The sequence below is a fragment of the Neoarius graeffei genome, chromosome 8 (genome assembly GCF_027579695.1).
Source record: "Neoarius graeffei isolate fNeoGra1 chromosome 8, fNeoGra1.pri, whole genome shotgun sequence".
NCBI classification, from domain to species: domain Eukaryota; kingdom Metazoa; phylum Chordata; class Actinopteri; order Siluriformes; family Ariidae; genus Neoarius; species Neoarius graeffei.
In genome coordinates, this window is record NC_083576.1 from 74,555,384 (window position 1) to 74,576,121 (window position 20,738).

Genomic DNA, 20,738 nt, shown 5'->3' on the forward strand with positions numbered 1-20,738 from the left:
ATCCCCAAGGCTTTTGGGGAAATACTCTGTGGACTGACGAGACAAAAGTTGAACTTTTTGGAAGGTGTATGTCCCATTACATCTGGCGTAAAAGTAACACAGCATTTCAGAAAAGGAACATCATACCAACAGTAAGATATGGTGGTGGTAGTGTGATGGTCTGGGGCTGTTTTGCTGCTTCAGGACCTGGAAGACTTGCTGTGGTAAATGCAACCATGAATTCTGCTGTCTACCAAAAAAATCCTGAAGGAGAATGTCCGGCCATCTGTTCGTCACCTCAAACTGAAGCGCACTTGGGTTCTGCAGCAGGACAATGATCTGAAACACACCAGCAAGTCCACCTCTGAATGGCTTAAGAAAAACAAAATGAAGACTTTGGAGTGGCCTAGTCAAAGTCCTGACCTGAATCCGATTGAGATGCTGTGGCAGGACCTTAAAAAGGCGGTTCATGCTCGACAACCCTCCAATGTGGCTGAATTACAACAATTCTGCAAAGATGAGTGGGCCAAAATTCCTCCACAGCGCTGTAAAAGACTCCTTGCCAGTTATCGCAAACGCTTGATTGCAGTTATTGCTGCTAAGGGTGGCCCAACCAGTTATTAGGTTTAGGGGGCAATGACTTTTTCACACAGGGTTATATAGGTTTAGATTTTTTTCCCCCTTAATAATAAAAACCTTCATTTAAAAACTGCATTTTGTGTTTACTTGTGTTATCTTTGTCAGTATTTAATTTTGTTTGATGATCTGAAACATCTACAGTGGCGCTTGAAAGTTTGTGAACCCTTTAGAATTTTCTATATTTCTGCATAAATATGACCTAAAACATCAGATTTTCACACAAGTCCTAAAAGTAGATAAAGAGAACCCAGTTAAACAAATGAGACAAAAATATTGTACTTGGTCATTTATTTATTGAGGAAAATGATCCAATATTACATATGTGAGTGGCAAAAGTATGTGAACCTCTAGGATTAGCAGTTAATTTGAAGGTGAAATTAGAGTCAAGTGTTTTCAATCAATGGGATGACAATCAGGTGTGAGTGGGCACCCTGTTTTATTTAAAGAACAGGGATCTATCAAAGTCTGATCTTCACAACACATGTTTGTGGAAGTGTATCATGCCATGAACAAAGGAGATTTCTGAGGACATCAGAAAAAGCGTTGTTGATGCTCATCAGGCTGGAAAAGGTTCCAAAACCATCTCTAAAGAGTTTGGACTCCACCAATCCACAGTCAGACAGATTGTGTACAAATGGAGGAAATTCAAGACCGTTGTTACCCTCCCCAGGAGTTTAGAGTTTATTTTATTTTTAAAAGGGACAGTGTACAAATTAAACATTATCCTTGTGGTAAGGACAGATGTCTGTACCAGGTTATAGCAGTACATGCTAATTTCCGCCTGTAGTCCCTTGGCAGGTGGATGTAATAAAGATAAATAAAATGTACAGGAAATGTCACCAAATCTGTCATTAAAGCAATTTGTAGTGGTTTAGACCAGTAAAATAGAAGTGGATAGCCTCATAAACATGGATTAAAGTTTTCCGTCGCTACGACTGATTTCCGTCAACTGGGAGCGCTAAAGGTCAATAATGAGAGTGATGCAGATCCGAGGAAAAAAAAGGGTGGGGGGTAGGCCCATAGGTCTGACACTGATGTGATTTTAGAACTTCACCAAGCTGCTGTGATTGCCTGTTGTTGAACCCTTTCTTGTGCTATGTTTGAGTATATGTAAAGGGATAAGTTGTTGCGCTAGATAGGCCTAAATAAATAAATACAGCCTACGCTACTGTCTAGTCCCGGGGAGGCTCGGCGTAGGCAGCGAGCCATGGTGCTCGGCTTGATTTTCGTTTCTATCGGCGGCTCCAGCCCGACTTTGCACGCTCGTAACTCGGCCAGGGGAGGTCCCAGCCTCTCCAAACTTGGCAGCCAGCGACCTCTGCCCTCTCCCCAATGAACCAGCGCTGCCAGGGCGGGCCAGCCCCGCGCCTCGGGACGCGATTCACCCTGAGGCGAGCCGCGGCGCTCCGCATCAGTTTCCTTTTAATGGTGGCTCCACTGATGAAACAATCTGGCTGTCCTACTACTAGGCAACTACTTGCCTACTACTAATACTAGGCCTATTGTAGTAATAATAATAATAATAATAATAATATTTGCCTATTGAAAGGCGATCAGGTGAAAAATCTAAACAGCCCTGTTGAAGCCGCAGCAAGATCTATGCTATTAAGCCTTTTGTAGGTTAAACAGGCTTCGGCAGACAATGTTCTGGAAAGGCTGTGTTTTTCTTTGGTTTGATTAGCCTACGATTTAATCTTTAAACATTATGGTTTCAGCAGTTTGCTTAAACATTGGAGGCTGCAGAGTCGGGCTGCAAGATTTCCCGACACTTGTTTAAGATGCCAAACAAGGAGAAAATAATTCCACAGTATTTAGTGCCTCATCAGTCTCAAAAATTAATAGTGAAGGACCAATGTGAATTAAGTGCCAAAAAAACAACTCGTAGGCCTATATTTTACTTTTTCAAAAAAGTCCGGAATTGGAAGTCGGTCAGTGGAGTGTAATGAAGTGTCTCATTCACTAAGCACAAAAGGTCGGAAAACAGTGGAGAAAACAGCTATTGCTTAAATGGGCTACTAATGTTTTACATTAGTAATTTAATGTATGTGACAAATTCATTGATTAAATAGATAAAGAAGCGAATACTCCAAAGCTCAAAATTCAGGGAAGTGGTTCTGATGTCGCAAGTGCACAAGAACAGTTATTTGAAAGTTAACTGAATGAATTTGTGCGTGCGCGTGTGATTTCATGAAGAACCGGGACAATTGGCATTCGGTGAAAGATTCACACCTATGACTCATTATATTCACGCGTGCCCTCTCGTCCATTGTTGTGTCATTTTCCCGATTTACACGAGTGTCTGAAGATGGAGTTTTCAGAAATCTCCACTCTGCCCAGAGTTTGCGAAAGTAGCTGTTTTCAGTGACTGAAACCTCCGTATAGGTGTGAATGAGAGGTGCAACCGAATAAATAAATATGCATCTTTTTTATCTGGCTACATGTAGGCTATCACTGCGCAAAGCCTCTAATGTTGAAATGGTAGTAATATTTGTTAAAATAATAGTAGGCTAATTTCCACATTAATTGGTAAAATGGGCCGGGGGATGGCTGTTTTACAAGGGGGATGATTTGATGTGTGGGTGGGCTGTCCAGGAATGCATTCCCATTGGCTAACTTGTGTTTGACTGACAGCTATGCTCAGTCATTCCCTACTCGGATTCTGGCGGACTGTTTGACGAGTGACCGATCCATTGATGGTAAACAAGGATGGAGTGGACTTCAGTGGCGACTATGATATTATTGAATTTACACTTTGTTGAATTAATTCAGTATCATAGTCGCCACTGAAGTCCACTCGATCCTTGTTTACCGTCAATGGGTCGGTCACTCGTCAAACAGTCCGCCAGAATCCGAGTAGGGAATGGCTGAGCGTAGCTGTCAGTCAAACACAAGTTAGCCAATGCATTCCTGGACAGCCCACCCACACGTCAAGTTTGTGCCAAAACTGCAAGCAAAAAGTCAGGGAGCGCAAACGAGAGAGCTGGAATCGCAACCAAAATAAATTACGTCAAACAAAACTGAGAAATACGCGGAACAAAAATAAAAGGTTTCTGAAGAGTAACAGACTGATATTTTGCACGATTACACGAATAATTTGTTTGCCAGTCTAAAAAAATTGACTTTTTGTTCTTTTTTTTTGTATTTTGATTTGTCGTTTTCGTTTGATATTTCAAAAGTATTGTATGAACATTTTGGCACAAAATTGATTCCATAGTTGAACACCTTGGCGTAATGACTGCCAGCAGCAGAAAGATGCTCCATGTTGGTTACTTGCTGGTTTTGGACTTTGGTCTTTCAACAGACAAAATGAGCAAGCGCTTTAATTCCCAGGCTCTTATCAGGACTTTATAAAGCCTGTTCTGTTTCTGGCTGTAAGCTGTGTAACAGCAGATGTTGCCTTTCTTAAATCTTCATTTTGCTCGGTATTTTTATTTATTTATTTTAAAAAATGTGAGACAGTGACGCACTGTACCAGTAGTACAATTAAAAGCTAACTGAGGCTGTAACAGGATCCAGTTTGTTGAAATCTGACGCAAGCAAGTGGCTTTGTGTGCACTCTGCTTATCTGCCTGTTCTCTTGGGCTGTAAACATCATTTGATCACATCCTTATCATAAACAAGATCCCTGTATAATGGTGCAATATCGTTATTATTATCACCACCACAAGTCTAGATCAATTTTAATTTATATTGAATTAATATTAATTTATATTAATATTACTTGTGTGACAGATGCCCCACACAATATAAGCCTAGTAATAAAATTTTTTAAAAAAGTGCTATTTAACGAAGAAAACCATATGATCATCGCAACAGTGAAATTTGTCTCTGTACGGAGACGTTTGTTTCACGTTAATGTTCGGATTCTGCATGTTTTCCGCTGTAGGAGAGTCTTTGGGACAAGACTTTTGCACTCCATTATTTCTTTGTGATGTTACCAACTACTTTTTTCTTTGTCTCATTCACTTGAAGAGAAAGGAGAGGGAATGATTCTTGACAGCTGCCATGGTTTAAGTGATTAACTTGTTCAGCGGATGTTCCTCAACATTTAAATGTCACTCCGGGCGGACAAAAAGTACCATGTGTTTATTCTTGACTGAATCCATCCATTATCCGTAACCGCTTATCCTGTGCAGGGTCACGACAAACCGGAGCCTTTCCCAGCTGATGATGGGTAAGAGGCGCGGGGTACACCCTGGACAAGTCGCCAGATCATCACGGTCTTTACCGAATAATAATAATAATAAAATGTAATTGTTGGCAAGTTGTTGTGGTATAAGAGGAATAAAGCACTTCAGGACAGGCTGTTTTATGTATAGGAAAATCATCAACTTGGATTCATTCATTACACAGTGGTGTAGTGGTTAGCACGGTCGCCTCACAGCAAGAAGGTTCTGGGTTCACGGCCGGCAGGGGCCTTTCTGTGTGGAGTTTGTATGTTCTCCCCGTGTCCGTGTGGGTTTCCTCCGGGCGCGCCGGTTTCCCCTACAGTCCAAAGACATGCGGTTAGGTTCATACGGGACGGCCTTGGGCTGAGGTGCCCTTAAGTGAGGCACCGAACGCCCAACTGCTCCCTGGGTGGTGTTAGCATGGCTGCCCACTGCTCTGGGTATGTGTGTGTGCTCATTGCTCACGTGTGTGCGTGCGTGTGTGTGTGTTTCACTGCTTCAGATGGGTTAAATGCAGAGAGGAATTTCACAAGCGTGTGATGAATAAAGTTCTTTCTCTTCATGAGGGGCCGTATCACACCACCGTGTTGTAGATCCTATAACTCCCTCCCCCAATAACAGCATTACATACCCATACTCTTTTATACATGGGTGGTGTAGTGGTTAGCGCTGTTGCCTCACAGCAAGAAGGTTCTGGGTTCAAGCCTAGTAGCCGATGGCGCCTTTCTGTGTGGAGTTTGCATGAGTTTCCTCCAGGTGCTCCGGTTTCCCACACAGTCCAAAGACATGCTGTTAGGTTAAAGGAACAGTCCACCGTACTTCCATAATGAAATATGTTCTTCTCTGAATTGAGACGAGCTGATCCGTACCTGTCCGAGCTTTGCGCGACCTCCCAGTCAGTCAGACGCGCTGTCACTCCTGTTAGCAATGTAGCTAGGCTCAGCATGGCCAATGGTATATTTTGGGGCTGTAGTTAGATGCGACCAAACTCTTCCGCGTTTTTCCTGTTTACATAGGTTTATATGACCAGTGACATGAAACAAAGTTCAGTTACACAAATTGAAACGTGGCGATTTTCTATGCTATGGAAAGTCCGCACTATAATGACAGGCGTACTAACACCTTCTGCGCGCTTCGACAGCGCATTGATACCTTCTGTCGAAGCGTGCAGAAGGTATCAATGCGCTGTCGAAGCGCGCAGAAGGTGTTAGTACGCCTGTCATTATAGTGCGGACTTTCCATAGCATAGAAAATCGCCACGTTTCAATTTGTGTAACTGAACTTTGTTTCATGTCACTGGTCATATAAACCTATGTAAACAGGAAAAACGCGGAAGAGTTTGGTCGCATCTAACTACAGCCCCAAAATATACCATATAAACTCTAACAGACCTTTACTTTTTAAAGAGGTACCAAATATAATATATACAGTTGCTGATGTGACAAAGTAACGTATTCTTAAGTCTCATCTCATTATCTCTAGCCGCTTTATCCTTCTACAGGGTCGCAGGCAAGCTGGAGCCTATCCCAGCTGACTACGGGCGAAAGGTGGGGGTACACCCTGGACAAGTCGCCAGGTCATCACAGGGCTGACACATAGACACAGACAACCATTCACACTCACATTCACACCTATGGTCAATTTAGAGTCACCAGTTAACTTAACCTGCATGTCTTTGGACTGTGGGGGAAACCGGAGCACCCGGAGGAAACCCACGCGGACACGGGGAGAACATGCAAACTCCACACAGAAAGGCCCTCGCCGGACCCGGGGTTCGAACCCAGGACCTTCTTGCTGTGAGGCGACAGCGCTAACCACTACACCACCGTGCCGCCCTGTATTCTTAAGTATTCTATCAAATTTATATACTAGAAAACAACGAAATATCTTGGTAATTGTAAATATAATAGTCTGTACGCTAAACCGCACAAGAGTCGCCATTTTTAAAAGACCGTGACGTCAGCCCTACCCACTGCACTAGGAGATAAGCGTGTAATCATGGCGTCGGGCGCATCAAGTGAAAGCGACAGCTCTGTCGAATCATACGAAGAGATCCCGCAAGAGACACTGCAAGCAGGCTATGGCTTAGAAGGGTACCAGTTTGAACCTAGGAGAGGTACTCTCGACTCCGATGACGACGAAAGAAGAGAAGAAAGCTCGAACTCGCTTGGTGTTTTTCAGCGGAAACGAGTGAAAAGACACGTCTGGAGGATCGTTCTGCTTTCCATCGGTCCTGTTATTACACCCGAAAGCAACACACTGTGGCATTGTGTAGCCGATCACTTACAATTCATCCTACTTTCCGATTCACACGCGCTATTCCCAACCTCAATGAGCCAACACAACTGGGCACATACATACGTCATGAGTGTTACGCAGAGAAAATGAACGTGCATTCTGATTGAATAAAATTAATATCATGGCGGGCTGTTCAAACTGCGGAAATAGTTTGCTCGAGCTACTTTCAAAACACTATAACTTTCCAGCCTTAGAACAAAAAACTTTTGTAAGTCTTGAATAAGGTTCGTTAATGTGTGTTTTATTGTTATATTTACTCTATATATTGCCCTCTGTTCCCCTTTAACAGTACTGTTTTGGGATTTTGCGGAGTTTACCTTCAACTGTCTGATTTTTTTTTTTTTCAAAGTAATGAACTGTGTAGGCAGGAAAATCACCGCGTTTTATAAATGCACTCCTGAAAATTACTCATTAACTAGGGGAATTAAATTTGATATTTTTGATATGTTAGTTATTAATGTACATGAAAGAAAAAGGCTTAAAAGTTATAACTTGTTTTAGTGAAAATGAGTACTAAAATGCACGAGACTGCAGGGTTTTGCGTGTTATGTTATTAAAATTTTTCAGGGGATGTTGCCCCCCATCTTAATTTGACTTTCAAAAGTTCAGGATTTTTATCTTTGCTCCACTTTCATCTCTATGTATTAACCAGTTTATTGGGAAAACCTACATCTACGGTTATTCTATTCTTTAAGTTCGTTTCTTAAGACGCGTATTTTTTAGCATGTTACCTCGTTTGTTGACAGTTTCGGCGAACACTTCCGCCTTCTTCAAAACAGTCACCAGATGTCGAGTGGTGACGTGCCTCATCAGCTGATGTACTCTATAGAGGCGTGAACGTCCCGCCCAATTTGACAGGTAGTCCACGCCTCCTGCTGTCAGGTCGCTGCCCCAGGACGGCGCTCCAGGTGTGTGACAGCGCGTACACTCCCTCATCCCGGTTCATCGTCCTCTGCGCCCGCTTACGTATCTCCACTGCCTCCAAAATCCACCGCTCGTATCTATTCTCTTCATAGAGTACATCAGCTGATGAGGCACGTCACCACTCGACATCTGGTGACTGTTTTGAAGAAGGCGGAAGTGTTCGCCGTAACTGTCAACAAACGAGGTAACATACTAAAAAATACGTGTCTTAAGAAACGAACTTAAAGAATAGTTATAACTAGACTGGACAATTCCCTGGGGGAAATTGTGAGAGGATGCAGTGCGCGAAGCAATTCGGTCACGCATGTTTGCTGGCCGTGAATGTGTGACCTGCAATGATGTTTCAATGCAATGATTGTGTGTGTGCTCGAGACAGCAGCCGTCATGAAGAAGAGCTATTCAACAGTATAAACAAAGTGACTACAGGCGGAAATTAGCATGTACTGCTATAACCTGGGACAGACATCTGTCCTTACCACAAGGATAATGTTTAATTTGTGCACTGTCCCTTTTAAAAATAAACTCTAAACTCTAAGAGTGTTTGTAGTTTGTATGTACAAACAGAAGTGTTCCTAATAAAGTGGGCAGCTAAGGTGAAGTGTCATGCCGACCGAGGCTGTTTTTTTTTTGTTTGTTTGTTTTTTCACAAAAAAAAGAAATTCACAAAATTCTTTCACAGTGAGCGCTAGAAGGGTCTCCTGAATAGACGGATGTAATTTTTTGTCTGTAGTGTTAAAAATTAGAGACTTTTCTGTCACTTTTATAATGGGTGTCAATGAGCTAAGACACACAAGGTATGGAGTTTTCTACTGTTTTTTATGAAGGACCAGGCCTCGAACAATGACAAATAACTCGACAACGGAAGCAGCTATTCACAAAATTCTTTCACAGTGAGCGCTAGAAGGGTCTCCTGAATAAAATGATGTATTTTTTTTGTCTGTAGTGTTAAAAATAAGGACACTAGAGCGATTTAAGAATGAGTGACTTTTCTCTCACGTTTATAATGGGTGTCAATGAGGCCTGTCAGCTGCCCTGTCCTCAGTTTGACGCTTGTCATTCAAAAACTCTATCGTTTAGGTAGACACATTGTGTGAATCAGGACAAGTTTTCCTACCACTTTTGAGAAAATCATATCTGTAGAGTGAAATTTGTGGCTGAAAACACAGTTTAAGCGAGAAAGTTTGAGCTTTATTTTCAACCTCTCTCCACTCTAAGTTAACGAGCTTCACTGGTGTGTAACGCAATAGACACCCATTCAAAAGCCGGATTTTCTCCCGGAACCCACATGGCGTTTGAGCCGGGACTGATCCGAAAGTGTAGAACCTAGCAGAAAAGTTGAATGCCAGATCCACAGAGGAGAAGTTTTCCTACGTTTTAGAGTTTGAATCACGTCTCTAGGTGAAAGCATGCCAGAGCAGCGGACGTTTGAAAAATGTTGAAAAAGTGCTTTTTTTTCAATTAATTCCATAGAAATGAATGGGGTTTTTTTTCGACGATTTTTTCGCGACTATGTGAAGTATGTGGGGAGGGAAAACTACCGCTATCAGTATGCAATGGGAGGCGGATATAATGTTTGTAGCAACAGTCAGCAATTATAGTCCCGTTCAACCTTAAGAACGAAGACGTGCTTTCGGTTGCACTTTGTTTTTATCAGTGAATCTGTGTATAAAATATTTTCTTCTATTGATCTGTCTATGTACTTGTACAATATTTTGTAGTCGGATTTCAGCCTCCAGTCTCCTTACACTGAGCATTTGTTGTCGACCTGTTTCGAGTAAACATGTACCTGTGAATTTCTAGTGCTCTATATTACTGCGAAGGGAAGACAAGAATCTACAGACGGAGAGCAGGTACGACGAAGTAGACTCTGATTCATGTTCTGTTTTTCTCTCTCTCTCTCTCTCTCTCTCTCTCTCCAGACCCAGTGCTGCAGGAACAATCTCTTACCAATGCGAATAACACTGTAGGATCAGAAGGATCTCATGCAGCTCGGTGAACAGGTATCTACCTTTTTTTAACATCAGTGGTGGTTTGTGTGTGTGCTTTTTTTTTTTTTTTTAAAGGGGAACTGAAGGCAAATTTTTTTTTTTTTTAAATCAAAATTCTATTTCTCATTTTATTAAATATCGGAATGCATTTTTGATCGCTATTTTGTCGCTGCTATAGCAAGTTATGAGTGTTTGAAATATGCTCTGTAATATATCGGTCCATATGTCAAAGCAACGGCCGTAAACAAGATTCGTTGAGACCTGTGCGAGACATCGTAGGACGGAAGTAAAACGTGCAGCGGAAATCAAAGTGACCAACATCTGCCAACGTTGTCAAAAGACGCGCGCGCCCTCTTTCGAACGCTGACGTAATCAAGCCGGAAGTTTTGTTTGTTTTGATAGCAATCAGGAAAGTTTGAAAAAGTAGGCAGTAATCGTCATTTAAACTCGTTTTTGTGCAATATTTTGTTTGGAAAACAGTTTTCAAAATGGTGGCACTGACACCTGGCTGACACGTCACGTTTCGAAGTCTCGCACAAGTCTCATGAAGATCGCGCGGATAAGCGACGCCTGCCGTGGACCAAACGAACCAAATTCAACATGGCTAAAAACCGAACAGGCCGATAAGTATAATATTTAATTGCAATTAGTTGCCAATACGAGTCACGATATAAGGTTACTAAAACCGAAAACGTAACTGAATAACACGTTAATTAAGAAATGAAGCAAGTTTAAAAATGACTTCAGTTCTCCTTTAAATTGGCTGCGTACAAGAAAAATGGAGTGTAAAGAATGTCAACAATGTTGTTCTTACGTGTGTGTGTGTGGGTTTGTTTCATCATCCAAGACATGTTTGGAGTCTAGTTTGATTCTTTAGTGTATATACAGTGGTATGCAAAAGTTAGTGCACCCCTGGTCAAAATTGCTGTTATTGTGAACAGTTAAGCAAGTTGAAGATGAAATGATCTCCAAAAGGCATAAAGTTAAAGATGACTCATTCCCTTTATATTTTAAGCAAAAACAATTTTTTTATTTTCATCTTTTACATTTTCAAAATGACAAAAAAGGAAAAAGGCCTGAAGCAAAGGTTTGGGCACCCTGCATGGTTAGTACCTAGTAACACCCCCTTTGGCAAGTATCACAGCTTGTAAACGCTTTTTGTAGCCAGCTAATAATCTTTCAGTTCTTACCTGGGGGATTTTCACACATTCGTCCTTGCAAAAGGCTTCCAGTTCTACAAGTTTCTTGGGCTGTCTTGCATGCGCTGCTCTTTTGAGATCTATCCACAGATTTTCAATGATGTTTAGGTCAGGGGACTGTGAGGGCCAGGGCAAAACCTTCAGCTTGTGCCTCTTGAGGTATTCCATTGTAGATTTTGAGGTGTGTTTTGGATCATCGTCTTATTGTAGGACCCGTCCTCTTTTTAACTTCAACTTTTTTACAGATGGTGTGATGTTTGCTTCCAGAATTTGCTGGTATTTATTCGAATCCATGCTTCCCTCGACCAATGAAATGTGCCCTGTGCCACTGGCTGCAACACGACCCCAAAGCATGATCGATCCACACCCATGCTTCAGAGTTGGAGAGGTGTTCTTTTCCTGGAATTTGGCACCCTTTTTTCTCCAAACATACCTTTGCACGTTGCGGCCAAAAAGTTCTATTTTGATTTCATCAGTCCACAGGACTTGTTTCCAGAATGCATCAGGCTTATTTAGATGTTCATTTGCAAACTTCAGACGCTGAATTTTGTGGCTAGGACGCAGGAACGGTTTTCTTCTGATGACTCTCCCATGAAGGTCGTATTTGTTCAGGTGTCGCTGCATAGTAGAACAGCGCACCACCACTCCAGGGTCTGCTAAATCTTTCTGAAGGTCTTTTGCAGTCAAACAGGGGTTTTTATTTGCCTTTCTAGCAATCCAACGAGCAGTTCTTTCAGAAAGTTTTCTTCATCTTCCAGACCTCACCTTGATCTCCACTGTTTCTGTTAACTGCCATTTCTTAATAACATTACAGTCTGAGGAAACGGCTACCTGAAAACACTTTGCTACGTTCTTGTAGCCTTCTCCTGCTTTGTGAGATTCAATTATTTTATTATTCAGAATGCGAGGGAGTTGCTTAGAGGAGCCCATGGCTGTTGATTTTAGGGACAAGTTTGAGGAGTCAGAGAATTTATACAGCTTTGAAATCTGCATCATCTGACCTTTTCTTAACGAGGAATTTGAACAAGCCACAGCTCAATAAGCTAATTAAGGTCTGGAACCTTGGTAAAAGTTACCTGAGAACTCAAATGCATTGGGGTGCCCAAACTTTTGCATGGTGTTCCTTTTCTTTTTTCACTCTCCAATTGTACAAAGCAAAAATAATCTTGCAGAAAGCGCTGAAAAGAAATGTCTCGTCTTTACCTTTATGCCTTTTGGTGATCAGTTCATCTTCTGCTCACTTAACTATTCACAGTAACAGACACTTTCAGTAAGGGTGCCCAAACTTTTGCATGCCACTGGATGTATACACACACTGCCTGGCCAAAAAAAAAAAAAAAGTTGCACACACTAATTTCCTTGGATTGCCTTTAGTTTTGTTTGATTTACATGTCATCGTTTCAACAACCTCACAACATTTATTTCCATCCAGAGTTGCATTAATGTTTCACCGAGATCTTGGCTTGATGACGAGAGTCTCGAACCACTCCTTAAAGTCTTCTCCAGCACGTCCGAAGACTTTCAGTAGGGTTAAGGTCAGGACTCTGTGGTGGCCAATTGTGTGTGAAAATGATTCCCTGAACCACTCTTTCGCAATTTGAGTGCTACTTTTATGCCCGTGACATCAGGGAAGGAAAAATAAATGCAGCAATATGATGACCTAGTCGTTCAGTACATCAAGGTTGTCAGACGACTTCATTTTATTGCCAGGTAACGTTGCTAAGCCTCAACCTGGCCAACTGAATCAACCACAGATCATAACACTGCCTCCAGAGGCTTGTACAGTGGCCATTATGCATGATGGGTGCTTCCCTTCATACCCTGCCACACCCATCACTCTCAGGAATAGTGTACATTTGGACTCCTCAGACCACGTGACCTTTTTCCATTGCTCCAGACTCCAATCATTATGCTCCCTCGTAAACTGAAGCCTGCTCTTCTAATTATCCTCACTAACAAGTGGTTTCTTATGGTTACGCAGCTCTTTAGTCCCAATCTTGTGAATTATGTCCTGTTGTGCATATGGAAATGCTCTTATTTTCACTATTATACAGAGTCACGAGTTCAACTGTCCCTTTATTTCCTTTTTTTTCTTTGAATATTTTAATTTTTTTAAATGTCACCAAGCGTTTAAAGCTAGACTGCCTTTCAGATTTTTCAAGTGTTGGGCATAAAAAGAATTTTCCCCGACACCCAATTTTTGTTTAGTGGACCAAAAGCTACTGAATTTGAATCGCAGACTTCCAATTTTATTAGTTTTTTTAAAATAGAACAATTAATGAATTTAGAGCCACGTGGCCTTAAAGTGCCATTCCACCATTGGATGTATTCTTTGGCATAAAATACAATATATTTTATGACAACATGACTAGACAGAGAAATCTTTTAGCTTCAAAATGATATATCAAACATAATTTTTTGACAACGACAAGTATATTAATTTTGCGACCAAAGTCACCTACCCTTTTAATTTCCGCGCGGTAGTGAAACGTGATGTTATCGGCAGGTTCCCCTTCTTGTGTACCACGTCACGTGTGACGTGGCACAGATTATCAGCAATGGCGGATAGAACGCGATTTCCACTTGTCGATTGCTGTGCCGATATTCACCATCGACCGTCTCCTTTGGGCATCACTTGCTCTTTTCCGAAGCTGACAATCGCGTTCTATCCGCCATTGCTGATAATCTGTGCCACGTCACACGTGACGTGGTACACAAGAAGGGAAACCTGCTGATGACATCACGTTTCACTACCGCGCGGAAATTAAAAGGGTAGGTGACTTTGGTCGCAAAATTAATATACTTGTCGTTGTCAAAAAAATTATGTTTGATATATCATTTTGAAGGGGCGGCATGGTGGTGTAGTGGTTAGCGCTGTCGCCTCACAGCAAGAAGGTTCTGGGTTCGAGCCCCGTGGCCGGCGAGGGCCTTTCTGTGCGGAGTTTGCATGTTCTCCCCGTGTCCGCGTGGGTTTCCTCTGGGTGCTCCGGTTTCCCCCACAGTCCAAAGACATGCAGGTTAGGTTAACTGGTGACTCTAAATTGACCGTAGGTGTGAATGTGAGTGTGAATGGTTGTCTGTGTCTATGTGTCAGCCCTGTGATGACCTGGCGACTTGTCCAGGGTGTACCCCGCCTTTCGCCCGTAGTCAGCTGGGATAGGCTCCAGCTTGCCTGCGACCCTGTAGAACAGGATAAAGCAGCTACAGATAATGAGATGAGATATCATTTTGAAGCTAAAAGATTTCTCTGTCTAGTCATGTTGTCATAAAATATATTGTATTTTATGCCAAAAAAATACATCCAATGGTGGAATGGCGCTTTAAATTCTCCGCTATTTTTTTCCTGCTTCATCATGACCCAATACGAGATACTATGTCATGCATGACATGGTGGGCTTTCCCTGTTTGTGCAAGGCATTGTGAGATACAAATTTGAAACGGGAGAGAAAAATGGAGGACGTGAGTGTGCGAATGAAATGTGAAAGACCGACTACAGTAACGGGAAGCGAGAAGAAAAGACGTTATGTTGTATACGAAGGAAAGGAAACGCAGGACCAAACTAATAAATATCGGTGCTCAGCGAGCACCTCGGTGTGATCAGCTGTTCGTTTAGCGGCAGAATGATGGAACTGTCAGTGCACGGTCAAGGTAAACCTGTAGATGGCAGTAATGCAACACTGTGGATGCCAGCTGCTGTAAAACCCAAAAGAAGAAGAAGAAGAAGAAGAAGGTAAACCTGCGCATGCGCACACGGACTTCCTCTGTCTGCCTGACTGCACGCAGCGAGCGATTTTCATGCACGTTATTTGCTCGGGAATCCCCTCAAATTAAATAACTTTCCAGCCACAGAATGGCCTGATATTTTGTGAGATATTACAGAAATAAACGTACATCACAATGACCACATTTCAGAGGGAACTGAATTTTGCTGATTTTATTAAATTGAAAGGCCGTCTAGCTTTAAGTGATCTCCGATCGTGATCGGTCCTTAACCCAATTCCAGTAATCTCGGCAGTCTCCTTTGTTGTTTTCTTTGCTTGATACAGTCCAATATTTTGACCCTTCAGAAACACTGTAACATCTTTTTCCATGGTATGTCTACCAGCATGGTTGTTTGAGAAGTGAGAAGCTACTCACTGCATCAAAGAACTAGAAAAGCACTCGGAGAGCGCAGACATCCGCCAAGAATCCTTTAAAAAAAAATCCGGGATCCAGAAGGTGAATCCGGATCATCACCACAAATTTAATGGATTGTTACTTGTGCCCAGTCACACCTCTTGGAAAAAATTTCAGAGCAATCCGTTCATTACTTTTTCCGTAATGTTGCTAAAGCCTAGGTCACAACCGGACGTATGATTTTTTTTGGCCGTGCGATTTTTGGCCTTTCCCAAATCGCTGCGTTTTTTTTTTTTGTTCGTGGAGAAAGACGCACGTTGGCCGTAAGTTTGTCTTGCAACCTGAAAAAACGTAAGCGCCCGTAGAGTTTGTTTGACATGACAAAGAACCTCTGCGGCCAGTCTACGCCTCGAAAATCAGCACGTCACACGTGCGCCCTCCGTGCGTTTCTTGCACGTAGACCGGCCGTAGGAGCACGTACGGCCGGTTGTGACCGAGGCTTAACAGACAAACCAACAAGCAAACCAACGCTACCGAAAACACAACCTCCTTGGCGGAGGTAATTATTACTTTACAGTACCTTACAGGTATTTAGCAGATGCTCTTATCCAGAGCGACTTACAACACATACCCAGAGCAGCCTGGGGAGCAGTTTTTGGTCCCAAAGCTGTTTCTCTAACCATTCAGACGTGGCCTAATTATCCAGTCAAAGACTCTTAAGTATTAGCTTATATAAATCCAAATAGTGACTTTTTTTTTTTTTTTTTTGGCCAGGCAGATTTCTATATAAACAGACACAAAAGCTAATCTGCTTCTAATGAAACATTGTGGAATTACAGCTTTTTTTTTTTTTTTTAACATAGTCTCTCCATTTTCACAGGCTCAAAAGTAATTAATAAGACAATTATAAATATATTCAACATTTTAATCCTAAGATGCAAATCCTTTGCAGTCAGTGACCGCCTGAAGTCTGGAACCCATGGGCATCACCAAATGCTGAGTTTCTTCCCTTGAGATGCTTTGCCAGACCTTTACTGCAGCTGCCTTCGGTTTCTGCTTGTTTGTGGGTTCTTCTGCCCTCAGTTTTGTTTTCAGTAAGTGAAAAGCATGCTCAGTTGGGTTGACTTACTTTCTAGCAAAATCTAATCTGGCTTTTCTGTTCTTGAGTGTTACCAGTGTCATAGTCGAGTCACTAAACCTAGAGTCCGAGTCCAGTCTCGAGTCCCCAGTGTTCAAGTCCGAGTCAAATCCAAGTCATTAAAAAAAATTTGAGTTGAATCCACTATTGATCCGCGTCAAGTCCGAGAACAAGACTCCATCCGCGCCATTTGACGGCGGCTGTTTTAACGCCATTAACGTTAGCTTGTTCCTGAACATGACGTATGAACGGATGAATGTGCTTCTCTTTATCAGGGAGTGCGAAGTATTCGGTCAGAGATGGTTGGGAGACGGATGTAAGTGCAGAAGGTGTGTTTATTAATACAAGTGAAGACAAGTAATCCAGAATGGCCGGTAAAACAGTGAAACAGGCAATAGGTCGAGCGAGACACAAACAGGCTATCATAGACTCGGCAGAATCAAAGACGAGAAACAGGAAATCGGACAAAGAAATAAAGCTCGATCATGTGTCAGCAACGCAGCTCAATACTTTGCAAAGTAAGTGTGTTTTGAGTTTTTATATTGGCGCACTGATTGTGCCTTAATCCTGTGCAGGTGCAAGTCATTTAGGGCGAGCGAGAGAGTCTGCTTGGCGCACCCGAGGGTCTATCTGACGTACGCGCCAAGGCATTGCAGATGTGACACACTTGCACGAAATTAGTACAAAAATTAATATAGATAGCTTATGCCAAATTATTATGGTATGTTACAAAAAATAAGCAAAAAATCCAAGTCCTCGTCTCCAATTTACAAGTCTGAATGCAGTTAATGCATGAGTCCAAGTCATCAGTGCTAAAGTCCAAGTCAAGTCACGAGTCCTTAAAATTAGGGCACGAGTCCTGGACTCGAGTACCAGAAGCCTGAGTGTTGCCAGTGATTTACATCTCGAAGTAAACCCTCTGCATTTAGATTCCTGAAGGCATCTTTTGATTGTCGACTTGACAGTGACAATGATGGGCCTCTTTCCTTGAGTGTTTTGGACTTGGCTAGATGTTTTGAAGTTTCAGTCAGTGCGTTTACATGCACATCCAAATCGAGCTGCTGTCGGTAATCGAGCTAAGGGTCCCAGCAGGGGTGCCAGAGAAATCCAATCCTACATGCACACAAGGAAATCGATCTATTGTGTGAGGTGCATTGTGCACCCGAGCCACAGGTGGCGCTACATGCCCCATCGTGTTGGTACACTTCCGGTTGTCATCATGAAGAAGAGCTATTCAAGAGTAAAAGTTATCAGTTCCGTGTTCACAAGAAGAACGACGACAAGGACAGCAACATCTATATATATATATATATATATATATATATATATATATTCAACTCCTTAAGCTGAATGAGCATGAACTCTATCTCCTCATTGCTCCAGAAGTGCACGTTTCTACTACTGTTGTCATGCCGACCGAGGCTGTTGTGTTTCCCGCTTGTGGTCTCGTCACTCGTCACTTCCGGAAGGTGCAGTGCTGAAGTAAGTAGCTCGATAGGGTTTACATGCACTAAGTAGCTCGGCTACAATCGCATAATCTAGGTCGCGTAGCTCGATTACGAGAAATCCAGTTCGGTTCGATTTCAGCCGAGCTAAGGTGTTTCCATGGCATTTAGAACTTCGATTTCAGTCGAGCTACGGCAGAAATTCGATTTTCTCTATGTGCATGTAAACGCACCGAGTGAAGGAATTATACCAATCATCCACTTTAACTGTCTTCAATGGTCTTCCAGGCGTTTTGGTGTTGCTGAGCTCACCAGTGTGTTCCTTTATTTTATGAATGAACCAAATTGTTGATTTGGCCACTCCGAAAGCTCCTGCTATCTCTCCGATAGGTCTGGGTGTTGGGATTCCCCCCCCCCCCCCCCCCCCCCCCCCCTCCAGAGTAATGTTTGCCTCCTTCGCTTGCATCAGCACCTCTTTAGACTGAATATTGAGAATCCCATGAACAGCTGCTAAATGCGAATTCAACACATTTGGAATCCCCTCCAGTTGAGGTCCTCAATTTGTTCTGAAATGACAAGGAAACGGGTCATAACTGTCCATGAGACTACGTATTGGTCAGTTGTTCAGTTACTTTTGAGCCTATGAAAATGGAGGGACTGTTTTTAAAAAAAAAAAATCCTGTTATTCCTGCAATATTTTTCTTTAAAATTTTAATTCAAGGCATTTAAGTTGACACTTCAATCACACATTGATGGCCTTATTTTAAATCCATCGTGGTGGTGGACAGGGGCAAAATCTGTCACTGTCCACGTACTTGTCAATAAAATGGACTGTATATGGGGGAAGCTATGGCCTAATGGTTAGAGAAGCAGCTTTGGGACCGAAAGGTTGCCAGTTTGATTCCCTGGACCAGCAGGAATGGCTGAAGTGCCCTTGAGCAAAGTACCCAACCTCCAAATGCTCCACAAGCTGATCTGGGTATGTTGTACGTCGCTCTGGATAAGAGCGTCTGCTAAACGCCTGGCCCCGCCTCCCAAGGTGGAACACTGGAATTCGACCAGAAATTGGGATGAAATGGTGACATGGTTACACTTTAATTTGTTAGTATTAGACACCAGACATGTCCTGGCTGATCACTTTGAATATATGGAAATTTGATTTTTCATAGAACCTTTCCTTTAATATGGAGGTGGATCTAAAAGCGCAGGGTTTGATCTGTTTAGGGGTGTTCGCACGGCACATATTTGCATCGATGCTGTACCGATGTATTTTGTTGCGATATATCTTAAATTTTGTGGAGCGTTCACACATCACAAACCTGCTTACTAGAGAGAAGCGTGTTAGCACCGGTACAGCCCCACTTGCGTTCGCACGGCAGTTTTTGCGACCGTGCTATACGATAGTAATAATGCGGAAATGAAATATGCGCATGCGTGAAAATGTACTTCCTTTTCACGGTTGTCATGGCATCACCAAGCGCCGGGAAAACAACGTGGATGAAGACACCAGTGTTGCCAGATACTGCTGACGTTTTCCAGCCCAAAATATGTTCAAATCTGCCAAAATGCACTTAAAACCGCCCAATCTGGCAACACTGGAAGACACGCAGTTCTGTTGTTGTTGATATTCGCCATTTTGGAAGCGCAAAATACCAGGATGCAAATTATGCAATGCCCGTATGTAATCAACTCTCCTCACGCGTAGCGAGTCTACCCCTGTAGCGTTCAGACGGCCCATTTTATATCGGTGCTGCCCCGCAAACTAGCATTTACTCCGGAGTAAATTTCTTAAACCACCTCCCGAGCAGGGTTAGATTTGCACCGGTTTAAGCAGCTTTCAGGGGCTACACCGGTATAACTTTGTACCGTGTGAACGCTCTACCGGGGAAGCCCTGGTGCTACACCGGAGTAAAAGTTGCCGTGTGAACACCCCTTTTGACCAGTTAAACATGGATTTTTTTTTTTTAATTAATGTGTGGTTTTTTTTTTTCCCCCCATTTTGCCTTTCAGATTTTCCGAAAGCTGAAAATAACTTGTTACCTCAGTTTACCCTTCGTGGCAGAAACCTCTCAATGTGTACAGCTGAAGATGGGGGGGAAAAACAGTATTGACCAGTTTACACCTTACACACAATGTTGTCCTTCTTCGTATCAGTGAAGGTTGGTCTGTCCCCTGTACCTCCACAGGCGCTGGAGCCGTTTTAGTTTGGAGATCATGAACCTCATGCCTCCTGTTTTATTGATAAGTGAGGAGTTGTTGGAGATGTCAGGCCAGTCTCTGCCCCCTCGTACCGTGACCCTGCCTTCGATCTAGCCGTGAAGAGTGAAGCACAGATGAAACCCCGCCCTCCCTGTCCTTCTCACTGGTCTGTCTGTGTGTTCAGTATTCAGACCCCTGTGTGGTGTCTTATGCACCACCACACACACACAAGTGGCATATTGGACCTCATTTCTCTTTGCTCTAGGTAGAAAAGTATTAATGACAATAAATGACTTTTATTTAAACTGGTGTGTTGAGTGAGGTTTTTTTTTTTTTAATTGTTTCTTCTGGGTATGGATTGGTCAACCAGTGATGGTGATGAAATGTGAAAAACTGGTTTGGCAAAATAAATCTAGACCATTTTTCTACTTAAAACACTGTTTAGCTGATCAGCTACATTTGGTTTGTTAGTTTTAGTCATTAAGACTTGCTGATCTGGTTTGAATCAAGTTATTCACCGAAGGTGAAATGAACACGGGTGAATAATAACGGAGACGAAGTCGAGGTGGTTGTTCACCGATATTCATTGAGCCTGAGGTGGATAATTGTTTTAGTATAAATACACGGGTGATTTTATTTAAATT

The 20,738-nt window shown here is 42.5% G+C and overlaps 1 protein-coding gene across 2 annotated transcripts in view; it reads left to right on the forward strand.

Moving 5' to 3' along the window:
- The window catches only part of csnk2a2b (casein kinase 2, alpha prime polypeptide b), a 73,496-nt gene extending 53,097 nt beyond the window's left edge, over positions 1-20,399 (forward strand). Inside the window, exons 11-13 of one of the 2 annotated variants that reach the window (XR_009655246.1) lie at positions 9,929-10,009; positions 16,265-16,406; positions 19,906-20,399. Coding sequence is in view for 1 of the 2 variants with exons in the window: in XM_060928242.1 (XP_060784225.1) it covers positions 9,929-10,005 (77 nt within the window). In the remaining variant the exon portion in view is untranslated. The remainder of the gene's footprint in view (positions 1-9,928; positions 10,010-16,264; positions 16,407-19,905) is intronic. The other variant, XM_060928242.1, reaches the window with a different exon arrangement.
- Positions 20,400-20,738: the final 339 nt, after the last annotated feature.